The sequence below is a fragment of the Gadus macrocephalus genome, chromosome 7 (assembly GCF_031168955.1).
Source record: "Gadus macrocephalus chromosome 7, ASM3116895v1".
Taxonomy (NCBI): Eukaryota; Metazoa; Chordata; class Actinopteri; order Gadiformes; family Gadidae; genus Gadus; species Gadus macrocephalus.
Window position 1 is genome coordinate 15,935,310 of NC_082388.1, and position 24,016 is coordinate 15,959,325.

A 24,016-nucleotide genomic window follows, 5' to 3' on the forward strand; every position below is an offset into this window, starting at 1 on the left:
GTCATTAATGAAACGATAGGGTTCAACGTCACCAAGGGATGGATGAGATTCATAACGTTTGATGTGTAACTTTATTAAATCATATGTGTATTACACTTATTACAAGAACAGTAAAGAACTGGAAGGCAATAATGTGTATAATGATAAAATGCAAACAAATAACTTGATATTTTCCATACATACTGACATTTGTTTGGCTCGCTCTGATACCCCGATGAGCCAATATTGCACTGCTTGATAAAATATTAAACCATGTTGGTGAGACAGAGGGTCATCCAAACATGTTACCATGACAACAGTATAAATATTTGATAACCCTTCCTGACATTCTAACTCCCATCTTGTCAGCCACTTTAAATGAGTTCACGGCATCAACATTAAAAAAGGTTTACATTAAAGATGGCTGATTAGATGCTATGTAGAAAAGGGTTAAGTGAATGTTCGTAACAGGTAAGCGACGGTTAATTTAAAATGCGTTTGTGTTTGGCGTGGTCTGAGTAAGGTCGGTGTGGCTGAAAGCAAAGCCTGATGCACACCGACCAAAAAAAAAAACATTCACAGTGACTCTATACTGCACTATAGTGTAGTACATTGTACAATCCTATACAACTGGACTAAACGAGAGGTGAGAGGTTGGACTGTGCGGATGGCAGCTGGACGGCTCACTTCTTGATGAAGTGGCTGATAAGGTCCATGGGCAGGGGGAAGATGATGGTGGAGTTCTTCTCCGCAGCGATGGTGTTGAGGGTCTGCAGGTAGCGCAGCTGTAGAGCCGCCGGCGCCTCTCCGATAACCAGCGCCGCCTCCTTCAGCGCGCGGGACGCGTTCATCTCACCCTCGGCCGCAATCACCTATAGAAGCACGGGTTGGTGAAGGTATTTATCATCATACTCATACTATATATATATATATATATATATATATATATATATATATATATATAGTATGAGGTTGCTCATGAAAATGTGCTCACTTTTTGAATGTCTTATGGTAACTTGCGTATTAACTATGTCAAAGGGTGGTTACCCCACTAGAAGGAAACAAGGCAAGCCTAGCACACATTGACAATGGGCAACAGCTGGGAATAATTGACCATCACCAGCTGAGCCCTGTAACCAATCAAGACAAAGTGGTGCATATAAAAGCCTGAGGCAACAGCAGAATGAGGGAGATAGCAAAAGAGAGGGATCAGGAAGGACATGGGATGTGACCTGCCAAGGGACAATGACCACTGTGGTAAGAATGAATCACTTGAATTTATAACGTTGTTTTTCCCAGACAGAAGAACTGGGAAAGAAAGATAGAAGAATAATCAGGAATACATTTTAAGATGACTTTACCCTCGGGATTTCCCCTTCATTTAATAAATTAATGGATTTATTTGCATTCAAATGTTGGTAAATCAATCCTAAAATATTGGCTACATTAATACCCTCATGCTCTTCATTCATTTATTAATTGTTGCGTGTTTGAGGAGCTGACCTTTGCCCTGGCTTCGCGCGTGGCTTCGGCTTCTGCTGCCATCGCTCTCTGCAGCTGATGGGGGAGCTTGACGTCCTTAATCTCCACCCGCTCCACCTTGATGCCCCAGGGGTCTGTGGCCTCGTCTAGGCTACTCTGGAAATGGAAGAGATGTGGAATGTAACCCTACGCAGACCCATGATTCTTAACCTTGGGTTTGAGATCCAACCCTTACGATTTATAAATGAGCTCACAGTCCAGAAAAATAGATCAGAACATAAAAAAAAATTATACAACTTAAATATCTCCCTGCTTTGATAATGAGACACACACGTGATCACAAAATGAGATGTTATTCTTCCCTTTTAGTCCATCGCATAAAGGGTAGAAAAAAAAAAGGGAATTGGGTAACCACTGCTTTCCTTTGTCAGGAACAGGCTCAGATTACATAACAGGAAGGATACCTACAGAGACGTTGATTTCGAAAATGTGTTGTAATAAAACGGTTTTGCTTAGGCTCTGGAACTAAAGGGCCACCACTGAACTAGGCCACTGGTTTGACTGATGGTGTGGGGTGGGGATGAGCACCTGCATGCTGTGGGAGATGCCCTCGCGGTCGGACAGCAGCTCGGCCAGGTTCTTGGTTCCCAGCACGTTTCTGAGCGTGGTCTGGGCCAACAGGCGGGTGGAGAAGTCTGCGTTGGACACGTTGGCCACGGAGGAGATGGGGTCGCTGACGCGGAAGTACACCACCCCGTCCACGCTGACGGTCACCGAGTCCTTGGTGAGGATCTGCAGCGGCGGGCACGCCACGGATCAGTGGTGGGCTTTAGACACGGGTGTGGTTGCCTTGATGAGGCAGTAATGCTGCGACATTCTAAAGGATTCAACTGACCTCCTGAGGTGGGATGTCGAACGAGACCGTCCTCAGGTCCACTTTGATGATGGAATCCGTGCAGGGCAGGATGAAGAAGATTCCTGAAGTGCACCAAGCGGAAGCAACAATATTACAGACGCATCCATACAGTATATCTATACATCAGACTTCATTAGGTTTATCATGGGGGAGTGAAGCCTAGGCCAAACAGCCAATTAGTTGGGGAGGTCTTTTGTAGCGTCCGCGATAAGCTTCTAATGATCTGCTGTTCTGCAGATCATTACCGTTCTGTTTCAACATGCTTGTTGCATGGTGTATCTGTTGCCCTAATGTGTGGTAGCAAATGAATTCCCCTCCGTTTGACCATAGAGGTTCATCTAATTTAGTCTCTTATCGAGTCACCATAGGTCACCATAAAAAGGACCCAATGGCGGCCATGGAGGCTGTGTGGGAAGACGACTCAGTGTAGATGGGTTTTCCTACCAGGCCCTTTGGCTTTTCGGTCCATGATACGGCCCAGCCGGAAAATGACGGCGCGTTCATACTCCTGAACAATCTGCAGAGGAGAAGAGAAGAACCAAACATTTATTGCAGGAGAAAGCAGGGGTTATATAGCACCATGTTTGTCTGTTTGTTTGGGCCATGCTGACTCACCCTGAAACAAAACCAGATGGTCACAGGGAAGAGGAGAACGGTGAACAGGCCAGAGAGGATCACCAGAACCGATCCGATACAGCCCAAAGACCCAGACTGTTCAGCTAGACGGAGAGAGATAGGCATGTACATGTGAGAGGGAGGGAGAGAGAATTCGGTTACTTGTGCTCATTTCAATTCAATTCAACCATTTGTGTAGCCCTTAATAACCATTACAGTCTCAAAGGGCTGAACAGGCCAAGTATGTATGACACTACACAACTTCTACACAAGTAGTTGTGATCTATACAAGCAACCGAACCCATCGGAATATGCTTGGTTTGATATAATTTACACTCTTGAGTCTTGTAGCGCTAGTAGTTACACCCGAAGATGTAATCATAAAACGGAAATTTACAAAGTCGTTGGACATTTTCAGCAAACTGAGCATATTGCGCCCTATCCTGATGAGCTATGCGCAGGAACCGGAATAGTCACAGTATTTTGTGCTTTGCAACTCATTGCCGCTTCTTGCTGAAACAGCTGTAAGTTATAGGGAAGTAAAAATGAATGATGAATAAGATTGGATATTAGCCCTGGCTTGTTATTATTTATATAGACAATAACTAAACTAAATCCCTTAATCACATCCAGACACACACAAATACAAATGTAACCATTGTGTGAGATGTTGAAGGACAGGGACGTCCCTAGGATTTAAAGGCTGGGGGGGCTTAGCCCCTAGCAGTTGCTGAATTTTTTTCATCTCATCTTTAAAGTGGTTCTTTAATTCATCATTTATTACAGTAGAGAATAGCAGCAGCGCATCTATCAGGGCCTGTTTTCTGGCTCACTCTTTTCTTTAAAAATCCTTTTTTTTTTTAAATATGAATAAGCTAAACAAATGTAAGAGTTGGCATGATTTACATCTACATATTTGGGTGAGTTCAAGGAAAATAGGTTAGAAAATGGCTCAATGCGCTCTCGGAAATAATTTTAATCCAAATTAAAGACAACTTCTAATTGTGTTAGTATTTATTTCAATTCATAGGGTTATTATGTTTTCCTTGACAAAAAAAAAAAAAAATGAATTGTAGGGGGGGCTTTTGAACATCTTGGGGGGGCTTAGCCCCCCCAAGATGTTCAAAAGATGTTCAGCCCCCCCAAAATAAGCCTAACGACGTATGTAAAGTGTTGCGTTGAAAATGAAAATCGGGTTCAGGGTCTGGGGTCACTTCATCAGTTTACTCTGCAGCGATAGAAATCCCAAAACAATGTTTTGCATTTATTCAAGAGGCACATGTATGTTCCCTATGTCTCTAGGATTAAGTTAATCGAGAAAGGATAAGCTACTCTGTGAAGGCTACTAGAGGAAATAAGTTGAGGGAAAATACTAACATGTTACACATCCATGTTGGTCGCACTGTTGGTGCGTACATCAGAGGATGCAGTCTGATTTTTATTTCTCAAAGTGGGATCCATGCAAATAACATCCATTCAAAGCAACCAGATTGTTTTTTTGTCCTCTCCTTTGTCCACAAAACGTTTTAGTTTGAATGACACCTTATTAGTTTGCCTGATAACAATCATATGGGTTTCAGCAAATGTTTGCATATTTGCCTACAAGCACTCAACTACACGGGCTTACCCAAAAGACAGCCACCTGCATGAGATCTGTTACCAGATCGAAACCAGTTTGCTCGCAGTATACCAGCTTACCCAGTGGACCGTAGCAAATTTTGCTTATCTATCAATCATACATCTAGGTGGAAATTCACAATTGTACGTCACTAAGGCACAGGGAAGGGCAGGTTTCCAAAGGGCTTGTAATGACTCATCACACTCTCACCTGGTGACTGAACTGTTCTGCACGTCTTAAATTATGATTTCAATATAATTTCACATTAGAAATAACTTACATCTTGATGAGGAATAACTTCATTTGAGGACACTTAATTATAAAATCAAGATTTATATGATTTGTAATTGATTGTATATTATAGTTATAATATTTCCTCGACACGTATTAAATAGTTAAGCAAGTTAGGCGTGATATAGGCTAAGTAGAGGGAGCGAGTGAGTTATGGAAAACAGCAAGCAAGACAAATCTGCATAGCATAAGCGCACCCAAAAGGCGCAGAAACATATTTTTATAAGTTATAACTAGTAACAGAGGCAGATCAAGGGTCAAAGCGGAGCTGCTATTGGCACTGATATTGGGCACAACATTTCGGCCACCATAGAAAATATAGTAAAACGTAGGCATAATTCACTTTTGTAAGTCGGTCTGAGTGCACACTCAACAATAAGTATATAGAGGGCAAAGGCAAATAGTAACGTCAGGCGTGTGTTTGGCTAACCCACGTGACGCGTCTCCACGACGATATCGGACTAGTGGCGCTTTCTGCCGCGCACCTGTTGGCGCGGTTCGTACACCTGCGGCTATAATAATCTATTATATGATATATACTATTTGGCAGGATAAGCCCATGCCCCATATAAAAAAATAGTTTGATATTATGCATAATTCTATCATATTAAACAGCATGCCCATTTATAGGCCTATTGCTCAGAAGCTGCGGACAATAAATACAATTCAAAGTTCGACTTACATATTAAATCATCGTTGCTCCTTCCCCTTCTCTTCTGGCTTTCTATCTCTCCATCCATTTCTATATGCTGGTCAACGACTTCTTCTTGGACGAGCTTTTGAAGCGAGATATTTGGTTTTGCCGACCTCATTGGGGGTGGGAGAGCCTATGGGAGGAAGTAAGCCAGCAGAGGATATAGTGTCAATTGGAGGCTGGGCGTGGCTCTGGTGTGGAGTGGATCATAAAACGACACCTTGGGTTAATGTTCTCATAGTTGAGAATGTCATGGAAATTGTAGGATTGTTTGATGGCCAAATAGCCTATAGTGCATGTTAGGTCAACGTTTTGGATTGCGAGCATATGGCACAGCCCGCATATGCAAGGTCAAAGTTAAAGGTTTGGTAGAAGTGATCCATTAGTTATTGAAATTAAATAAGGCCACTAGATGCCATAGCCACCCTGGTACACACAAGGTAGACCCCATACGCTTTTACTATGAGGTAAACCTGAACTTCAGCCATGCAGCCTAATAGTTCAGACAACCCTACTGCAGAAAACTCAATCTCTATATCATTCACCACCACAGAGGGCTTTCAAAACTTCACTGCCCAAGTTAGACAGTTGATAGAACAATGATAAAAAAAAATCATACGTTTGTGTGTGTGTGTGTGTGTGTGTGTGTGTGTGTGTGTGTGTGTGTGTGTGTGTGTGTGTGTGTGTGTGTGTGTGTGTGTGTGTGTGTGTGTGTGTGTGTGCGTGTGCGTGTGTATGTGTTTTAAATATACATTATACCCATTTAAAAATCAAAGATAAATATACAAACACATGGCATTAGTGTGACATATCATTGTTAAGATGTTATATATTGTTATTTTATTATTTAAGGAAGTTTGACAATTATTCTTACCTGATTTCCAAACAGTGAATAGGATGTGTTAATTGCGCCGGTTGAGTCACATAACTGTGTGGTTGGTGGATGACACTTAAGCACATGATCAGGTCCCCTGGGTGAATGTAGGCTATAGGCCTGTGTTTCAAAATCATATCTTACCTGGTTGTAAAACCAGATAGGCAGGGGAATTAGTTGGGGTTGTAAATACGGACGTGGAATCGCCACTCAATCGCTCACATGACAACATTTGCCACTCACATGACAGACTGGGGGCACTTTGAGCTCACCCTCAATAATCTATTTTTTCCACGAGCTCCTGTGATAAATGGATCTTTCGAAATGAGTGCTAAACAATGTTTCTTAATAAAGACCCACATAAGGAAAGTATTGTAGTCCCCGGATTAGAAGAACAGTTTATTTCAAACTCAAAAAGATTTCAGGTATACAACCCTATTACATCACAGAATCATTGCATCATTTAGGAAATCAGTGTCAGTAAATACAGAAACACCTACAGTTCATCACTGTATATTACCCTTGAATATGTTGCATCACAGTTGTAAAAAGTACTTTGTAAACATATAAAGTCAGGTTCATACACATGAAACCGTTTATTCATCAAACAAACCTAAATAATAGCATCGTCTAGTACACTACCCCCTCCCCCCTACACAGCACCACCCCCTGGTTGTGGATAGTATTGCAAGAACACAAACGCTCCTCTCGCTGAACTATCAACGGTTTACTGGTGGGAGTAAAAGTTTGAAAAATAAAAATAAAATTTCGATCATGATTATCACTACTCTCCCTTACCATCCACAATGCTAACCTAGGCATCAACATCATTCTCCATACAGAACACATAATCTCTCGCTCTCTCGATCATTTACGGACTTGTGTTGTCGGATATCGACATACATGGCTGGATCCATAAGCTAAAGGTATTTTGGCAATTTTGGAATAGGTATTATTTTATCTTACCTAAGGTATTGCTATTTCAATATATATTTTAAGTGTCAATTTAGAGGGCCATTTATCTTAACTGGGTACATTTATTGTAACATGCAACATTCATTTCGTTTAGGGCTCGTACATCAGAATGCATCATGGGATATTTTGTTGCCGATTCTCCACCATCGCGAGACGACTCAGAGTTGTAGTACAGTAAAATACTAAATCAATGGAAATATACCGTAACCTGAGAACGTTGTTTAACCAAGTCTCAAATGAGAAACGCTGTGGCAGTTACAAACATGACAATGGTACCCCATAATGACTAATTTCACGATGAATCACTTAAGAAAACTGCTCAAATGCTCACAAAATGGTGGCTGTCATTGCTATGTGACATCGCAATGTACAAGCCCTATTGAAACATCTTAAATCATCCGTTAGCCATTGGCAGCTATGGCAGCCTGACCAACGGTGTTCTAGAGAAGAGTCGCTTGACCAAAAATGAGGTAATACATTAGTTGTATTCTATTGTAGATTTAAAAACCCTCCTTCCTCGCCACTAACAGTTCATCCTTGAAATGGCTTCGTCTCACTTCTTGTCAAAATCCATGATGAAAAATCCATGAAAAAGCCAAACATGGCTTTTTTTTTTTTTTTTTAACATCAACTTCCACGAATTCCATAGTTTTTGTTCATGGTAAACAAAGTCAATGACGTTGGGCAGTTTCAGTGCTAGCCGTTCTGTTTCCATCCTGTGTTGAACAAGCTTGTTCAGGTCTGAACTACCACGAGGCATCTCAGGGAAGCCTGGTGACCAGTGTGTTTGTGTGTGTACCTATTGTTGTGTGATTGCATGGGTGCGCCTTTGTGTGTATATGTATATATTGTATGTATATGTGTGTTTGTCCAAGGCAAAGCTATTAACAGAGGATTTAAGGGGTGAAAGTTGATATTGTGACGTGTGTGTGTGTGTGTGTGTGTGTGTGTGTGTGTGTGTGTGTGTGTGTGTGTGTGTGTGTGTGTGTGTGTGTGTGTGTGTGTGTGTGTGTGTGTGTGTGTGTGTGTGTGTGTGTGTGTGTGTGTGTGTGTGTGTGTGTGTTCACTGCCAGCCCAGCTGGGGGTGCAGGCCGGGTTGCATGGGGAACGGGTTCCCTGAGCCGGGGCCGTAGCTGGGGTAGCCGTTGGGCTGTGGAGGGTAGCCGTCCAGGGCAGACTGAGGGTGAGCCTGGAGCACAGAGAAACACACCTCACTCACACATATACATACTCCTGTAGTTCCGGTGGACTTGTGGAGCTTTCCTATAGACTTCGAGTGTGTGTGTGTGTGTGTGTGTGTGTGTGTGTGTGTCCGTCCATGGTTCAAACTCCAATGTGATAACTTCCTCTTTACGACGTGCCTCTTTATAATGAAGTGGGCGTGTGTGCGTGTGTGTGTCCGTCATACCTGCATCAGGGCCGACTGCATGGCCGGGTTGTGGAGGCCGCTGAGGGAGGCGGGGGAGCCGGAGGGGGAGAAGGCGGGGACCCCGGGGAAGGAAAGCAGGCCCGGAAAGCCTCCTCCACCGGGGGGCTGGAGCCCACCGCCCAGCCTGGGGGAACAACAGACCATCCCTTCATGTTAGTATCACCATTCTTTGATACCACGGTGCTTGTATCACCAGTCAATCATAGCATTTTCTTTCTTTTTTTTTTTAAGTCTAGCCAGAAACCAGAATGTGTGCACCTTATTGGATGAAGTTAATGACTTACTCCTACAGAGGGCGCTATAGTGTATTCCCCTCAATTATGGTTTGTTCTGTTGTGGTCGGCCATGTTCATGTAGAACCCTAACCCTAACCCTAACCTGAACCCCAGTGTTGAGCGCATACAGTAAACCACACAAAGCAATTTGCAGCATCGCAACACATCGATTCACTCTGGGCCACCAATACTGAGAATGGATTTCTGTACGACACTGTTGATAAATGATCCTCCAAATGGCAAATCCTGTTTAGTAATAATGATCTTAAACTTACTTAGCGGTTTAATTTTTTAGCATTTGATGCCACGTTATTAGCATTTGCCGCCTCTTTGGCCGCTTCAGAACCACGTAAGAATAAGTCAGACTCACTGTTTACAAGACATTTTCAGACGCAAAGACCCACATCCAGCTGCGGCCATTTTTAAAGCTATTATCAAAAGTGGAGGGGTGCCAAACCATATTTGATTAACAGTTTAAAGGCAGCCCAAATCGACACACACTCGTAATGGCAGAGGCTGATGGCTCAAGCGCCTATAGCGCACTACTTTACCCCGGCTGGAAGTTGGTGCTGAAGGCCGAGGCGAAGCCTGGCAGGACGGGCGAGGAGGAGGGCAGCCCGCCCCCCGCCTGGAGGGGCGACACTGAGGCTACTGAGGCCGCCGTGGCCCCCGGGAGCCCCATGAAGGACGACAACACCGGGCTGCCCGCCCCCGATCCCCCGAACCCTGGGAAGGCGGAGTGGCCGGTGAACATGGAGGGGGCGCTGGTCAGGCCCAGGCCGAAGGGAGAGCCCCCGGCGGGGCCGCCTCCCGGGGCCAGGCCCGGGTACATGGGGTTCTGGGACTGGTTGGACATGGAGGGAGCCATGGAGGACATGCTGGAGGGGAGGGACGAGGGAGGCAGGGACGAGGCCATGGAGAAGGGGGAGAGGCCCGGATAGTGTGACGGCACCGGGCTGGAGGACAACGCGTGGAGGCCGGCCATGGCTGCCGGGCTGGGGAGGGAGCCCTGGGGGGAGGCCGAGGGGTGGGCGAGGCCGAGGGAGCGGGCCAGGGCAGCTTGGGCCGACCCGGGCCCCACGAGGGAGCCGACGGAGGGAGTGCCGCTGCGGGAGGTGCCCTTGAAGGCGGAGGGCACGGGGCTGTTGCTGCCGCTGCCCCCGGCGTGCCTGCTGAGGACGCTCCGCTGCTGGTCGCTGTACAGCGCGGGGCTCAGGGCGGCCTGGGAGTGGGCCATGTGAGCCGGGGACGCCCTGGGGCTCTGGCCCCGCGCGGCGGCGGCGGCGGCCTGAACAGAGCCTCCGGGAATCAGAGACGAGGGTCCAGAGGGGGTGTAACTGCGGATCACCGACCCGGCGGGGTTGCCCTGCTGTGGCAGCATGCCCTGGAAGGCAGGCCCTGAATGAGGGTCCAGTGACTGAAGGAAGGCCTTGTGCTGGGCCTGGGCCATGGGGCTGGACTGCGGGTGGGACTCCGGGCCCCTGGAGTTAGGGGGAATGTCCGAGCGGGAGTGTCCCGTGTGGAAGGGCGACGGGGAGAAGCTGCCGGGTTGTGGCGTGGGCGTGTGCGTCCTGATGACGGAGGACGCGCCGGGTGTCGGCGGCCCACCCTTGATGACAGAGGGGGAGGGGGACGGCGAGGGGCAGGGCGTGCTGGGGTTCTGGGAGGGCACCATGCCCGGGAACACGGGGGTGATGGGTGCGGAGGGAAGCGGCTGCTGGGGGCCAGGGGTGGTGGGCGTGGAGCCATGGGGGATAACCAGGGGTCCGCTCTCGACCCCCGGGGTGGTCTTCAGGTGGTTGCCTGGTTTGGGGTAACCTGGCAAGGGAGGGAGAAGGGTTAGCTGGGGACATTGGTTCATATTGCATCACACGGCCAGAAGGAGTGCCGTGGCCATCCTGTGAGCCGTGCTGCACCAAGCCGAGACCCAGCAGGTCCGGGAGAGAGACGGGACAATGTGGACAGAGCCGGTTTAACTAGCCATACAGCTTATTGCATGCATCCCGTTACAGAGCATCTCCCGACAGTTTTCAACCACATAAATTTAATAAATGCTGTTTATTCTATGAATTGCCACACGGACCGAAACACTAGTGAGAGGGTAACAATTTGGAAGCATCATTGTTAAAATGTATGTCAACATGGCAACATATGCAACAAACCTAAAAAAAAAAACATACTTGAAAACTGCCAGGATTGCTCTTCGAGGCGATAGTTACTTCAGTCAAAGCAATGCGTGTTAAGAGCCTCCAAAACGATATAAGAGAACAAGCTAAGCAGGACTGAGAAGAAAGAGATGAAAGCAAACAAAAGGACATTTGGTATAAAAAGGCTTCTGGCCCAAAGAACACCAACAGCGACGGCCTGGTCTGCACCTGATAGCGTCTACTCTATCTGCACAGAGTCTCAATCTCTACTCCCATCTTGAGCAAGTCTCTACTCTCCCGAAGGCGATTCTACACGCTCTGCAGCAAGACTACACTTTTATTTAACCCTTATTTATCCAGGTAGAATATATTAAGATTAAAAAACTCTTACAAGGGTGACCCAGCAAAGGTCTGCATGTCTTATCTGCAGCGTGACCTTGCCACTTTGGTCTTTAGATGATCCCTGCTGAGAGTAGAGACTCCCGGTTCTTTCCACAGCGAGACCAAAATCAGAGAGTCTCTGCAGATTCTAATGTCGTCACAGTGAAACTCCACTGGATTCATAGAGATGATGTACTACTCTCAGAAATACTAACTACCGTTTTCACAGTGATATTATTGTCACGATCCTACTGTTGGGTAAGGTTAAGCTGGTTGGTAACTGGTGGTCATGGTAACGGTGGGAGTGGCTCCCTTGATTGGTTGATTGGGGTCACCTGGGGGATCCAAGATGGTGGATATACACAGCATGGTGGCCAGTGGTTACAGCCCCCGGCAGGATAAGACTTTGTAAAGCCATTCACCCAGATGCCAGTACACACCAGAGCTAAGGAGTCCAACGGGGGAACGTGACCGCCCCTTCACCGTCTTTGTTTGTCAAGTGTTTGTCTAAACATGTAAACCATAACTGAACGAGACAGCTACCGTTCTCCACAACGCTTGGGCTATCTCCATAGCAAGAGAGAGAAGTACCAGCGCTCACCAGGAACCCAGGTGAGTCACTACACACGTGCCCCGGAAGCTAGTTGCCTACCAGCTGTGGTTATACCACGTATGTGTCTCGACTCCTGCCTAGACAGAGAGCCGGTTTTCCCTAGATACCAGTGGGGTCGTGACATAATCTACTGAATGCCCAGTGATTTAACAGCAAGTTTCTACTGTTTTCACATTGAGATTATCCAGTTTTCATAGCTAAATCATTCAACGTATTCACAGCAAGTCTCTACTGTAATCTAGGGGTGCAAACGTGGACATGAGTAAACAGGTACTTGTCAACAAAAATCCAAAGTGATTACCAAAATGTGTAATCAAAAATGGACATCTAACATCTACATGATATATGTTGATTTGTATTTTAGCCAAGTTTTGGAGCAGGACATATAGGTTTGTTTCTCCAACTTTTAAAAGCTGGCCAAGGTAAGCGGGGTTCTATACACGTCAACAAGATATAGAAAATTGCGCATTACATTAGCAGCTTAAGCAGTTGAAGGTCGTTTTGGTTTCTTTTTAATGCCAGAAATTCACACTCTGAATTAGCGATGTGACGCTGTGAACAAAAAAGACGCGTGTCTAGCAGGGTAGCAGCACTGCTTCCTATAGACTAAGGAAGCAGTGCTATATAGAGCAGTGCTGCTGCCTGATGGCACTATAGTATAGAGCCATCGCAAATTACAAAGTACACAAAGAATTTCACCCTGCCTGCCTTGCCGGGTCTCCTGCTAGGTCTAAAACACAGATTTGTATGCACTCCATGTGTGTTACACTCACACACCAGCGTGAGTGTAACGCACATGGAGTGCATACAAATCTGATAAAGCTGACCTTCAATATGTGTACAACTTTTGCACAACATTGTGCCCAGAAAATAGGTAAGTATTCGATCATACTTTGTGGGCATTTCTTGCAACCTTACAGTTTTTTTTAATTTGATTCCGATAACGATATGATTCTCTTATCTGCAAAGAGCGCCTTTTTACTATGCCATCAGTGCAATGAAGCGCCAAGCCAGATGGTTAAGGCAGCAACTGTAGGGTAAAGTCGGTATGTTCCGTCTCTCACACGCACTCAAACTCTCAAGCGCGCAGACATGCAGACCCAAGCACACACGCAGACACACACACACACCCTGCAGGTGAATCCTACCTGCTACTTTGTGGGAGGCGCTGTAGGGAGGAGGGGGCATGCTGGCCGTAAGAACTCCTCCCACAGACCCAAGGCCCGCGTTGTTGTACGCACCTGAGTAGCAGTCGCAAGCGTTAACACCGTATGCCCACACTCCTGGGTAGAACACACTCCCGGGTACACTCTCAGGGGCACGCTAAGAAACAGGTCTACGTACGCAAAGCGCTAGACACGAGCCTGAGCCGGCCTCACATTCCAGCTACCCTGGCTAGGCTACCTCCGCTGGGATGTGAGGCTAGCCCACTGAGGCTGTCTCAGTTCTCGTGTGTGTGTGTGTGTGTGTGTGTGTGTGTGTGTGTGTGTGTGTGTGTGTGTGTGTGTGTGTGTGTGTGTGTGTGTGTGTGTGTGTGTGTGTGTGTGTGTGTGTGTGTGTGTGTGTGTGTGTGTGTGTGTGTGTGTGTGTGTGTGTGTGTGTGTTTTCACTCCAGTTGGTCAGAAAAAGTGGTATGTGATGAGCATAAGTTGCCATTGTTTGTCTATCTTCCCCTGTAGCGTGTGTGTGTGTGTTCTTACTTGGAGCAATGGTGGCATGGGGCCTGCACGGGGGAATAGGGTAGGGCACGGGCCGCTGGGGGTTATAGGTCGACGGAAACTAGAAAAAAGGGGGGAAAGTTTGAATACCCAGCTATCAGCCAATCAATGAATCAGCTCATAATTCTCTGATCAATCCACTGTTGCCTGAAGATTATTTCAGGTCATTTATCCAAAGTGTAACATCTTTGTAGAAACGAGAAGAAGGGTATCTTCTCAAGGATGACCGATAGGTAGACTGTGAACATGGGGGTTCTGACCCAGAACCCTTCAGCTGGGAGTCAAACACCCCAACCATGAGACCATCTAACTAGCCTAGATCACTCTACTTTATCATAACTTCTGAGGTTTTGACATGAAACGTACCGGTTTAAAGGGGCCGATAATCCGCGAGGCGATACCTTTGGCCTCTGTGGCTGCAGGGTTCTCCTCCTTCTTTTCCCCCTCTTTCTTCACCGGTGGCATTCCCTGTTAGCCGCACACAAGCAGATGTTAACAAGAATGCTGAAGCATAATGAGTTGAAATTTGTATTAGGCCTAATATGTAAGGCCTAACACATAATCTTAATTTGTTTTCAAGGACATTTTATGCAAAAATACTTTTTTTTTATTTAATGTATATTTTGTTAAGTTGAAGCTAGTGCCTGCATGCTATTTTCACATATAGAACTATAACAAGAGATACAGTAGACTCACAGGGAAGGTGCCAGAGATCATGCTGGGTCTGCCTTTGGGGTAGGGGTTCCCTGGTATCACACCGCAAGAAGAGATCATAGCCTTGGGAGCCTTGCAGCCCACCTTGCATACCTGGGTTAGGGGTTGGAGAAACCAGTCAGGAAACCAACGTCAACGTTCAATGAAATGGAATGGAAGCCTGGTTTTATACTGTTGTATAGGAATAAAAAAAGATATCTGTTCAAAAGAAGAACAGATATTGGCGTCTATATACACAACACTGGAATCCAACGTGGTGCTGTGATTCACTCTTGGGGCGAAAGGCTTCATCTTTCAATACACCAGCACAGAAAACCATAACATAAAGCGATGAGTAGGACGGGAATTTAATACACTGAACCCAGATCAGAACCCAATAATAATAATAATAATACATTTAATTTAGAGGCGCCTTTCAAGACACCCAAGGTCACCTTACAGAGCATATAGTCATCATTCAAAACTATGTAAAACAGACTAGGAATAAAAGGAAAACAGAGGTTAAACATGAAGAATAATAATAATTAATAACACTCAAAGACGCCTAAAGTGAAGGGGGAACCTCACTAACCACCACCAATGCACTACATTTAGCTTTTTTATGGTTATTGATGTATAGGGAGACGTAGGAATGGTTTGAGGTATCCAATGGGCCAGCAGATTTTCAAAGTGACTCATACCAACTGCTTCCTGATAATATTGAATTGCTTCTAACTTTAGCCAGTTGTGCAGATATAAAAAATACCTATGTAACAAACGAATGAGGATCCACACTGCTCATGATCCACACTGCTCTCACCTGATCCAGAATCCTGCGTGCCCGTTTCTTTTCAGACAGGTGAATACGGAAGAGATCTTCGACCGGATGGTAGTTTACAGCGTCCGATATGTTCCTATTCGATTCAACAGTCGAGAATCAGTCAAAAAGTTATTTGAATTATTAAATTGGCATTATTGTCCGTTAAAGTCTGTTACAAGTTCTTAATGACATGAGGTTTGTTTAAAACCAATCATCTACTTACAGTGCTAACAGTTCCAGGACTACCAGTTTGTCTTTTGAAAAGGTGAAGCAGTTTAAGATATTGGCAACTTTGGTGGTTGGAATTGCAACCATTTTCTAAAGGAAATAAGAAGAGGTTGATTTCCGTCAAACAAAAGTTGTGGGACAAAATAATCATTTTCAAAGTCACTATCACTCAAAGTTGTTTAATACTAAGACCATTAATACATGAACAAACGATATTTGTCTGTAGCCCATTCATATTTGTGAATAAATGGTCTGCAATTTGAATAATACACACAAGAAATAGTAAGCTTTTAAAATATATTTTAGGGTTACAATTTTAAGTGACCAATAATATTTGAGAAGACCCCTTAAAATTGTGCTGTTGATGCTTTCAGGGGGTCTCAAGTGTCTATCAAAGGGTCTAAGGCACCCCGTATTTCACACCCTGGTTTCATTCCATGTAAAGTGTAACTAATGTAGTAGTAACTCACATGCTGAAGTGCTTTCACTGCTTTGATCTGAGGTTCCGCCCAGGAGAAGTATTTTAGTAGCTCCATCACCTGCAGGAGTAACACACTCGGTCACAATAAAAAGACACGCCACTCAAATACACAAGAGGCTGCAACATCCAGAACCCCTTGACCACTGTAATGTAAAAAGGTCTATGAAATGTCAACTACATAACTACATCGAATCATGTTGCAATAGATGTTAGTAATGACCGTCTCAGGTTATTCTACTGAAAAGATGTACCTGCTCGCTGGAGAAATAGCCATGCACCTGCTCTATGGCTTTGGTCCTCTGGTCGGTCAGGACACACTGAAAAAATGACATTCGACAAGCTCAACTCGCATTAACATAAAACATGACATTAACGTTTTGTGGACGCATTCAAAATCTAGACAGGTATTTCTTACCTTTTTAATCTCGTTCAAGACAATGTCAAAGGATTTCTTATCCATGGTGGATGGTTAATTGTATAACAACGCTATCCTGTAAAATTGTGTAGCTCGTCTGAGAAGGAGATGTATGTTCTCTTGAATCCAATAGATAATTGTCTAAATTCTTTCCATAACGTAACATGCATTAAAAAAGGCACCTAACCTAATCGACCGAATCAAATATTAATAAGCTCTAGTTATACAATTACAGATGCATAATCTAAAGGCATTGAATTCTCAATCCGCAGTTTGTAGTTAAGCCGATTGTAAAGCACCATGTTCTTTTTTAATTAATTGTCTGTAGTTTTCTGATATTTCCGATCTTGAACAACTGGCTGCACCAAAAACAATAACTGGCTGCACCGAGAGCACTGTCTGCTGCTAACAACAAGCTAGACGCTAGCTAGCCAAGTTGTGGGTACAAGCCTAAGAAAGCGAGACAGAAATCAAACATGAATTCATAAACGCATCACGTAATAGATTCGGTTAAGTATCTGATTGCATTAATATTTACGATACGAGCCGTGATGTTGTAAAATTGATTAACGCGTCTATTTCGCGAAAAGAGCTAGCAGGATGCTAGCAGAATGCTAGCTTGTATTGACAGCTGGCGCTGGTACCGTCAATAGTAGATAGGACCCCACTGTGGTATCCTGAACGATAATACAGTATCAGAAAAATAAAATCCATAAAGATTACCAATATTAATGTTAATTAGAATTATTATGATACAAATGTAACGGTGTACATACATAATGAACCCTAAACATTATTTAGCCATTTTCTGTTTCAAAATATATTTTTCATCAGGCATCATCAGGCATATGCATTAAACGCTGTTCAGGAAATCCAGGAAGTAAACAAATATGTCATCAGTCCAGTGAATAAAGAGTTTGAACATTAACAGTTTCGTAAAATATGGACAGATTTGCATGGACAAATGGACTTCTGGAAATGAACGAAACCTTAGTAATCCAGCAACGAGGTGTCAAACTTTATGATGGAGATGATAAGGTAGCTCGTGCCCCTTTGCTAACGATATTTCCAATGTGAAAATTAGTCTTGTGTATGAGCATCTTTTTCAATGTACAAGATTTTATATATATCCTACAACATTTAATATAATAAATTGTGTCCATCTATCAATTGAAGAATAATGTATATAACAATTGTAACGTGTGTTATTGTAGGCTAAACTAGATGTCGGAGTTGTGTTGCTGACCACTCATCGACTGATTTGGAGGGATCATAAAAATCACGTAAGGAGGAAACACAACATCATCATACCTATAAGTCAAAGCATTGCTATTGTAATTGGAAAGGTACTGGTCTAATGTGCTCTGCTGGTGTGTTTTTAGGAATGCTGCATAGCCCTGTCGCTGTCGCAAATTATCTATTTTGAGGAGCAAGCTGCGGGAATAGGAAAGAGGTATGTGCACAAATATGATTTATGGGAGGATTATCTCAAAATGTCTATGCACTAAATCCTTATATTTGGGTGGTTGATTTAGAAGTTTCTGTTTTGGTGTTTAGGTTAGTGATGGTCTCATAAGTGCATCGTTGAAATGTGTTGAAATTGGGTGTCCCCCTTTTATCACTTTCTAAAGGGTCAAAGATATCGGTCAGAACCTAACCTATATCCAATAGCATAACAGTCAGTTAAATGACCTAACCGTAAGGCCGTTTAACTGACTTGCTATTAGTTGACTTAACCTAATGGTTTGACTGAGGAGGCATCCCGTGTTGATCATTGTTGTTTGTTGTTGTTATTGTTGCATTTAGTGCGAAGATAGTAATCCATTTGTATCCAGTAATGGCAAACAAGGAGCCAGGTCCTTACCAACAAAGCAAGTTCCCCTACATTAAACTTTCCTTCAAAGAGCATGGGCAAATCGAGGTAGGACCCATGGAGAAAAGAATAAACTACTTGTGCTACATAAGCTTTACTTCATGAACTACATGGAGATTAATCCATGATGTTGACCGCATACTGATTTCTGGGTGTCTGGTTCTAGTTCTTCAGACGGCTTACAGAGGAGATGACTCAGAAACGATGGGAGACACCAGTTCCACAGACCATTTCGACGGCAACAGGCTCTCAGGTGGGACATACTCGTTTTATTATACAATTATTTATCCAGTGATTATTTCTATATACATTTCGTTAAGGCATGATTATATATCTTGTGTGTGTGTGTGTGTGTGTGTGTGTGTGTGTGTGTGTGTGTGTGTGTGTGTGTGTGTGTGTGTGTGTGTGTGTGTGTGTGTGTGTGTATATGCTTCAGTTGAGGAAAGCCCCTGTTAAGATGGCCATCTGGATTCTGGCCACATGGTGGCACTTATTCCATACACCCAATGATCTGATACATTGATACATGTATTGCGTGAGGGTTTCTTTGTAATCTTAATAATGTTAGAATGAATTATAAGAATCACCTTGTACTTTCATTCATTAGTTCAGTATTTCCCAAGATACATATTTTTTGTCGTAAATGTGTTGTGCTTGTTAGTACAGAATGGGAATAGTACAGAATCTTTAAAATCTTTCTTTACTTGGTCTTTTCCCTCAGCAGACAGGAAAGACGCGGGCGGTGGGAATCGTTGGCATCGAGAGGAAGATCGAGCAGAAAAGGAAGGAAACTGAACAGAATATATCAGAGGTGAGGACAAGAGGGAATTCAGCTACACTCCACCTACCTAAGTTATGGATAGATTATAATATTATTCATTCATTGCTCTAGATGTCTTTACTTTTACTTTAAATTAGCTTATTCCGCCCATGATTAGTCCAAAGAATGATGTCAACTAGCCTGTATAAATCGGAATGGATATCTGTTTTTAAAATCTAAGATGTACTAATTGGGTTTTAGATTGAATTCATTAACAATTTTCCCTTCTTTCCTTGGAGCATGAATGAATAGTTTTATTATAGATTTAGTCATGCACGCGCTTAAATCAATTCAATTACTTTGAACATGATCTGTGTCACTCATTATACAAGCATACAAGCATTTCCGTAATCAAAGTCCTCTCAGTGCTTTATCAAGTCATAGTTACTTGAGAATGCATGTCAGGAATAATCAGGGAAATTAAATCTCAAACACATTTTTGTTTCTGTTTTTAAAGGGAGGTGGGGTTCACTTTAACATTTGAGATCAATGAACAGGAAAGGAGAGATGCTGTACAATACTTAGCAGGTTAACTACTTCTGATTTCCTCAATCATTAATTTATCGGTTCATTCTCTCTTTTCCAGGCCTTTGAGGACCTCAGCCAGCTGATGGTGAAGGTAGAAGGACCTTTTACAATGGCATTACCGTGTATTTTCACAGTGCTATGTACTGTCTTCAAATCTTCTATGAACCCATTGCCTTTGAGCTCCTAGATGAGGGTTTGTGTCATGATGAGTGAGAGTTTAGTTGTTTCCTTTAAGGCTAAGGAGATGGTAGAGCTGTCCAGGTCCATAGCCAACAAGATCAAGGACAAGCATGGGGACATCACAGAGGACGAGGTAAGGAGACCTCCATGTACATCTATGGTAGATACAACACCAGATTGCATTGTCTGGGACTGAAGAACACTATTTCAGTGAGGCAGGGTAGTGTGATAGCGAGGATGCTCGACTCCATGCCTAAATGTACTGGGTTCGATCCCCGAATCCACAATCTCTACCTGATTATATATTCTTGATGAGCAAGCCTCACCTCATACATATTCATCAATGAACTTTTTAATCGCCTCAGATTAAAAAAATAGGCCGCATGGCTAAATATTAAGAATCAATATTAGTATCTGATTAATTTCCCCACTTTTTGTACGGAAGAGAAACTGTATGTTCTTATTTGCAGACGATCCGGTTCAAGTCGTACCTGCTGAGCATGGGCATTGCAAACCCAGTAACCAGGGAAACGCATGGCTCCGGCACAAACTACCACATGCAGCTAGCCAAACAGCTGGGAGACATGCTGCTGGCCCCACTGGAGGTGTGTGTATGAAAATGTATTGACACATATGACGGTTATGCTTATACTGTCTATGCGCACGTGTCTGCTTATGCTATATGTCACTGCTAGTTTACATGGGGAAAAAAAGGTCTGGGTTTGCTTGGCCATGATCCCGAGTTCAAAGAGGTTATGCTTTGTTTATACAAATCAACCTTTTTGTTTCTTTGTCTGTCTGTCTTTCTACCAGGAGCGCGGAGGAATGATGGCTCTAACGGAAGTTTACTGTCTTGTGAACCGAGCCCGAGGGATGGAGGTAACGGGCACACACACACAACCACACACGCACACCCACACAAAAAACACTATTGAATCATTATACTATTTCCTGGGATGTTGTTGTAGTAACAACATTTCTTGCGTTCATTCGCTTTCCTCCATAACTCTAGAACTTCCTGTGATTGATGTGGTAATACTGTAGAATTTCCTGTGATTGTTTTAACCCCTTTGTCCCATTCCCAAACCCCTACCCCCTTCCTTAGCTGCTGTCTCCAGAAGATCTCGTCAACGCATGCAAGATGTTTGAGTCCATGCAGCTTCCACTGAGGTCCGTAGGCATACATGGTTGCCATCCACCTTACTCTCTACACTACAATACAGTGATCCTTCTGTGTGTATTTCAGCTAAGAGGGACTTTAGGAGCCTCATTCCCATTGGAATCAGCGCTTCAGACACTTCCTTCCTGACTTCCTGTTGTTTGGCCTGGGCTCCACCCCTGTGTGGCCGTGTCATTTCCTGTGACTTCCCAGTGTGTTAACAAAATAAAAATAAGTCATTGTTTCCATACCTAACAGGTCCCCGTACTGATACGATCTGTCAACTCCTGGTCTAACCCGTTCCAGCATGTTTAAACCGTACATCAGGTTTTTAATAAACAAGTTTAGGCCCAACTAAGCGTATTTGGTTTGACCTAGCCGGCCATGTTTGAAACTAGCAAAATAATAAGACTTCATTGCACTTGTACTTGTACATTGCTGTGTGTGTGTGTGTGTGTGTGTGTGTGTGTGTGTGTGTGTGTGTGTGTGTGTGTGTGTGTGTGTGTGTGTGTGTGTGTGTGTGTGTGTGTGTGTGTGTGTGTGTGTGTGTGTGTTCACACACACACGTTGTAACCCATCCAATTGTGTTCAACCGCATCTGACACATTTTGTCCCGCCTGACGTGTTTTCTTTTATTGATATCTAGTTGTGCCCCTTGTTGTGATGTACAAGCCTGCCGATGTTGCTGCCCCGCCCTCTCCTCCCTTCCATAGCACCTCCACCTTGTTTTCACCCTGTCTGCGCTCTCTCGTTCTGCCACAGGCTGCGTGTGTTCGACAGCGGCGTGATGGTGGTACAGCTGCAGTCTCACAGCGAGGAGGAGATGATCGCCTCGGCTCTGGACAATGTAAGCTCTATGTGGGGACCAACAGTACGTGACCCTGACGCTACGGGCCCCTGTCTCTGTATGTTTCAATGTGTCTGTCTGTCTTCTGCAGGTGACAGACAAAGGGTCGCTGACCTCCGAGGAGTTTGCTAAGTTATTAGGACTGTCCGTGCTGCTGTCCAAAGAGCGGTCAGTATCTGCCGTCCTCCGTCCCAACGTTTTTTTTTTAGATTACTGTTCTAGAATTTCCCGGCATCACTCTCATCACTTTGGTTCTTTGTTGTGGTTCTTGTGCCACAGGTTGCTCCTGGCTGAGAAGATGGGTCATCTATGCAGAGATGACTCCGTCGAGGGACTGAGGTTCTACCCAAACCTCTTCTGATTGGTTTACAGGTGGTATCACGATCCACATCTGCAAAGCTATTGGCTCATGTTTTTTCATGTTGGCCCAGTGTACTTTGAAGATTTCTGAACAGATTGCACAGGAAATATTGCTAAGGAGAGAAGCTGGTGTCCTATTGGTTGGACAAGACTAGAGATGCTGTTAATACAAAATTGTCCCTACAGGTGGAATACGGTATTATGGAATTATTCAAGAACGTGAATATTTTGGATTCACAAACCAGTTTTATCTTTCCATGAGCAGGTTCCTGGACATGCGCTATGCTGGGATACTTTTGTGTTGTCTCACTTCGTTCTGTAAACATGACCTCAAAAAGTAATGTCTTCTTCGACACTGTACTCTGTAATCATACTGTCGTATGTCAACATACGTTCACAGATGTAGCATTATTAATCCATGACACATTGATGAAACAACAAAACATTCTCTCTGTGTTAAACTGGTCTTCTGTCGGTGGCTGGTGGCTTCATTTGTCTAGTTTGGTGTGCAACTTGTAAAGAACCATGTCCACTCTCTAATAAAGTCTGGCGTTGTCATCATTCTGGATTTCGTCATTGCTGTCATGACGTTAATGATGAGGTATCAAGTATTCTTTCCAGGGCTTTATTGTGCTTCATAACAATGTAGTGTCTCGAAGGGTTCCACAGGCTCACGTCAGACCATACCCTGTAAAGGACCAGGAAAATACTCAAAACCCAGTGAGGAAGAGGAAGGAACCTTGAGGTGGAACATACAGGGGAGGTCCCTTCCTGCCGGCGACAGCTCTTGGTGTATGACGCAACGCCTTCGTATAAATATTTTGTATTCAGAAGCTTGCTACACAGCCTATAACCTTTTATCACAACAACCTGGCGCCATCTCGCCAATCCGGCTTCCTGTTTCCTGTTAGCCCCTGAGTTGTGATGTGTTGTTGGGATGGAGGCGAGGGACAGCAGAGGCATGTGGGTCCTCTGAGGACTGATTAGATTACCGTGGCATGTGGCTGGCTCATTGATCATGGATAAACTTAATCGGGGAATTGGAAGGGTGCGTTATGCACAAGGACGTTGAGGCATCTGGTTGGATAGTGATGAGAATTCATGCTTTATGATATTTTAATGTGTGCAGATGTTTCACTCTAGGATGTAATGCAAACAAACACACTTGTGTATATTTAGGATGGATGAAATAGTCATTTTTGAAGCCTATATGAACCCCCCCCCCCCCCCTAATTGTTATGTCATGAAAATGATTTATGTATTCAGACATGCTTATAAACGTTTATCTAATTGAATAGAGTTTAACAGGGCCTCGAGTTTCGACCTACAAAGACTATTCTGAACTCATTGGCACCTGCGCTTTAAAGCCCCCATAAAACACCTGGCAATATTGTGTGGCTTCAAAAAGATGTGCTGTCAAAAGAAATAAAGGAAGGAAGGAAACCAAATACAGTAGGTTATTCCTCGAATTCTGAGGCGGCACCGAACTTAATCATTTATGAAGTTCGCTGCCAAATCTGGTTGCGCTCAAAATAAATTAGTTTAATTCTTTGTAATGCATATTCTATAATAGGGTTATACGCCTATTTTTTATACATTTAAAAA

At 44.0% G+C, this 24,016-nt stretch overlaps 3 protein-coding genes across 5 annotated transcripts; 1 reads left to right on the forward strand and 2 right to left on the reverse strand.

Annotated features, from left to right (window-relative positions):
* Positions 1–119: 119 nt before the first annotated feature.
* On the reverse strand, positions 120–5,728 carry stoml3b (stomatin (EPB72)-like 3b). Its single transcript, XM_060056936.1, has 7 exons — positions 5,584–5,728; positions 2,993–3,096; positions 2,822–2,894; positions 2,357–2,439; positions 2,050–2,253; positions 1,483–1,617; positions 120–851 (listed from the first exon to the last, which is right to left on the reverse strand). The coding sequence occupies exons 1-7, from the start codon at positions 5,711–5,713 to the stop codon at positions 663–665; spliced, it is 918 nt and encodes a 305-aa protein (XP_059912919.1). The 5' UTR covers positions 5,714–5,728; the 3' UTR covers positions 120–662.
* Positions 5,729–6,839: 1,111 nt separating this feature from the next.
* Positions 6,840–17,368, reverse strand: proser1 (proline and serine rich 1). 2 transcript variants are annotated; one of them, XM_060056897.1, is made up of 12 exons: positions 16,645–17,368; positions 16,481–16,546; positions 16,219–16,287; positions 15,744–15,838; positions 15,521–15,614; positions 14,704–14,814; positions 14,374–14,475; positions 13,990–14,068; positions 13,438–13,530; positions 9,700–10,966; positions 8,853–8,997; positions 6,840–8,633 (listed from the first exon to the last, which is right to left on the reverse strand). In XM_060056897.1, exons 1-12 carry the CDS (start codon positions 16,687–16,689, stop codon positions 8,508–8,510), a joined length of 2,292 nt encoding a protein of 763 aa, XP_059912880.1. In that variant the 5' UTR covers positions 16,690–17,368; the 3' UTR covers positions 6,840–8,507. The 2 variants fall into 2 exon arrangements, with proteins under 2 accessions (XP_059912880.1, XP_059912881.1); XM_060056898.1 differs by lacking the exon at positions 13,438–13,530.
* Positions 17,369–17,477: 109 nt separating this feature from the next.
* Positions 17,478–22,972, forward strand: vps36 (vacuolar protein sorting 36 homolog). Of its 2 annotated transcripts, none has more exons than XM_060056929.1 (14): positions 17,478–17,682; positions 17,859–17,927; positions 18,027–18,097; positions 18,451–18,565; positions 18,684–18,770; positions 19,239–19,328; positions 19,924–19,956; positions 20,101–20,178; positions 20,516–20,650; positions 20,859–20,924; positions 21,151–21,215; positions 21,967–22,051; positions 22,143–22,219; positions 22,331–22,972. In XM_060056929.1, exons 1-14 carry the CDS (start codon positions 17,587–17,589, stop codon positions 22,410–22,412), a joined length of 1,149 nt encoding a protein of 382 aa, XP_059912912.1. In that variant the 5' UTR covers positions 17,478–17,586; the 3' UTR covers positions 22,413–22,972. The 2 variants fall into 2 exon arrangements, with proteins under 2 accessions (XP_059912912.1, XP_059912913.1); XM_060056930.1 differs by having other exon boundaries at positions 17,479–17,682; positions 19,242–19,328.
* Positions 22,973–24,016: the final 1,044 nt, after the last annotated feature.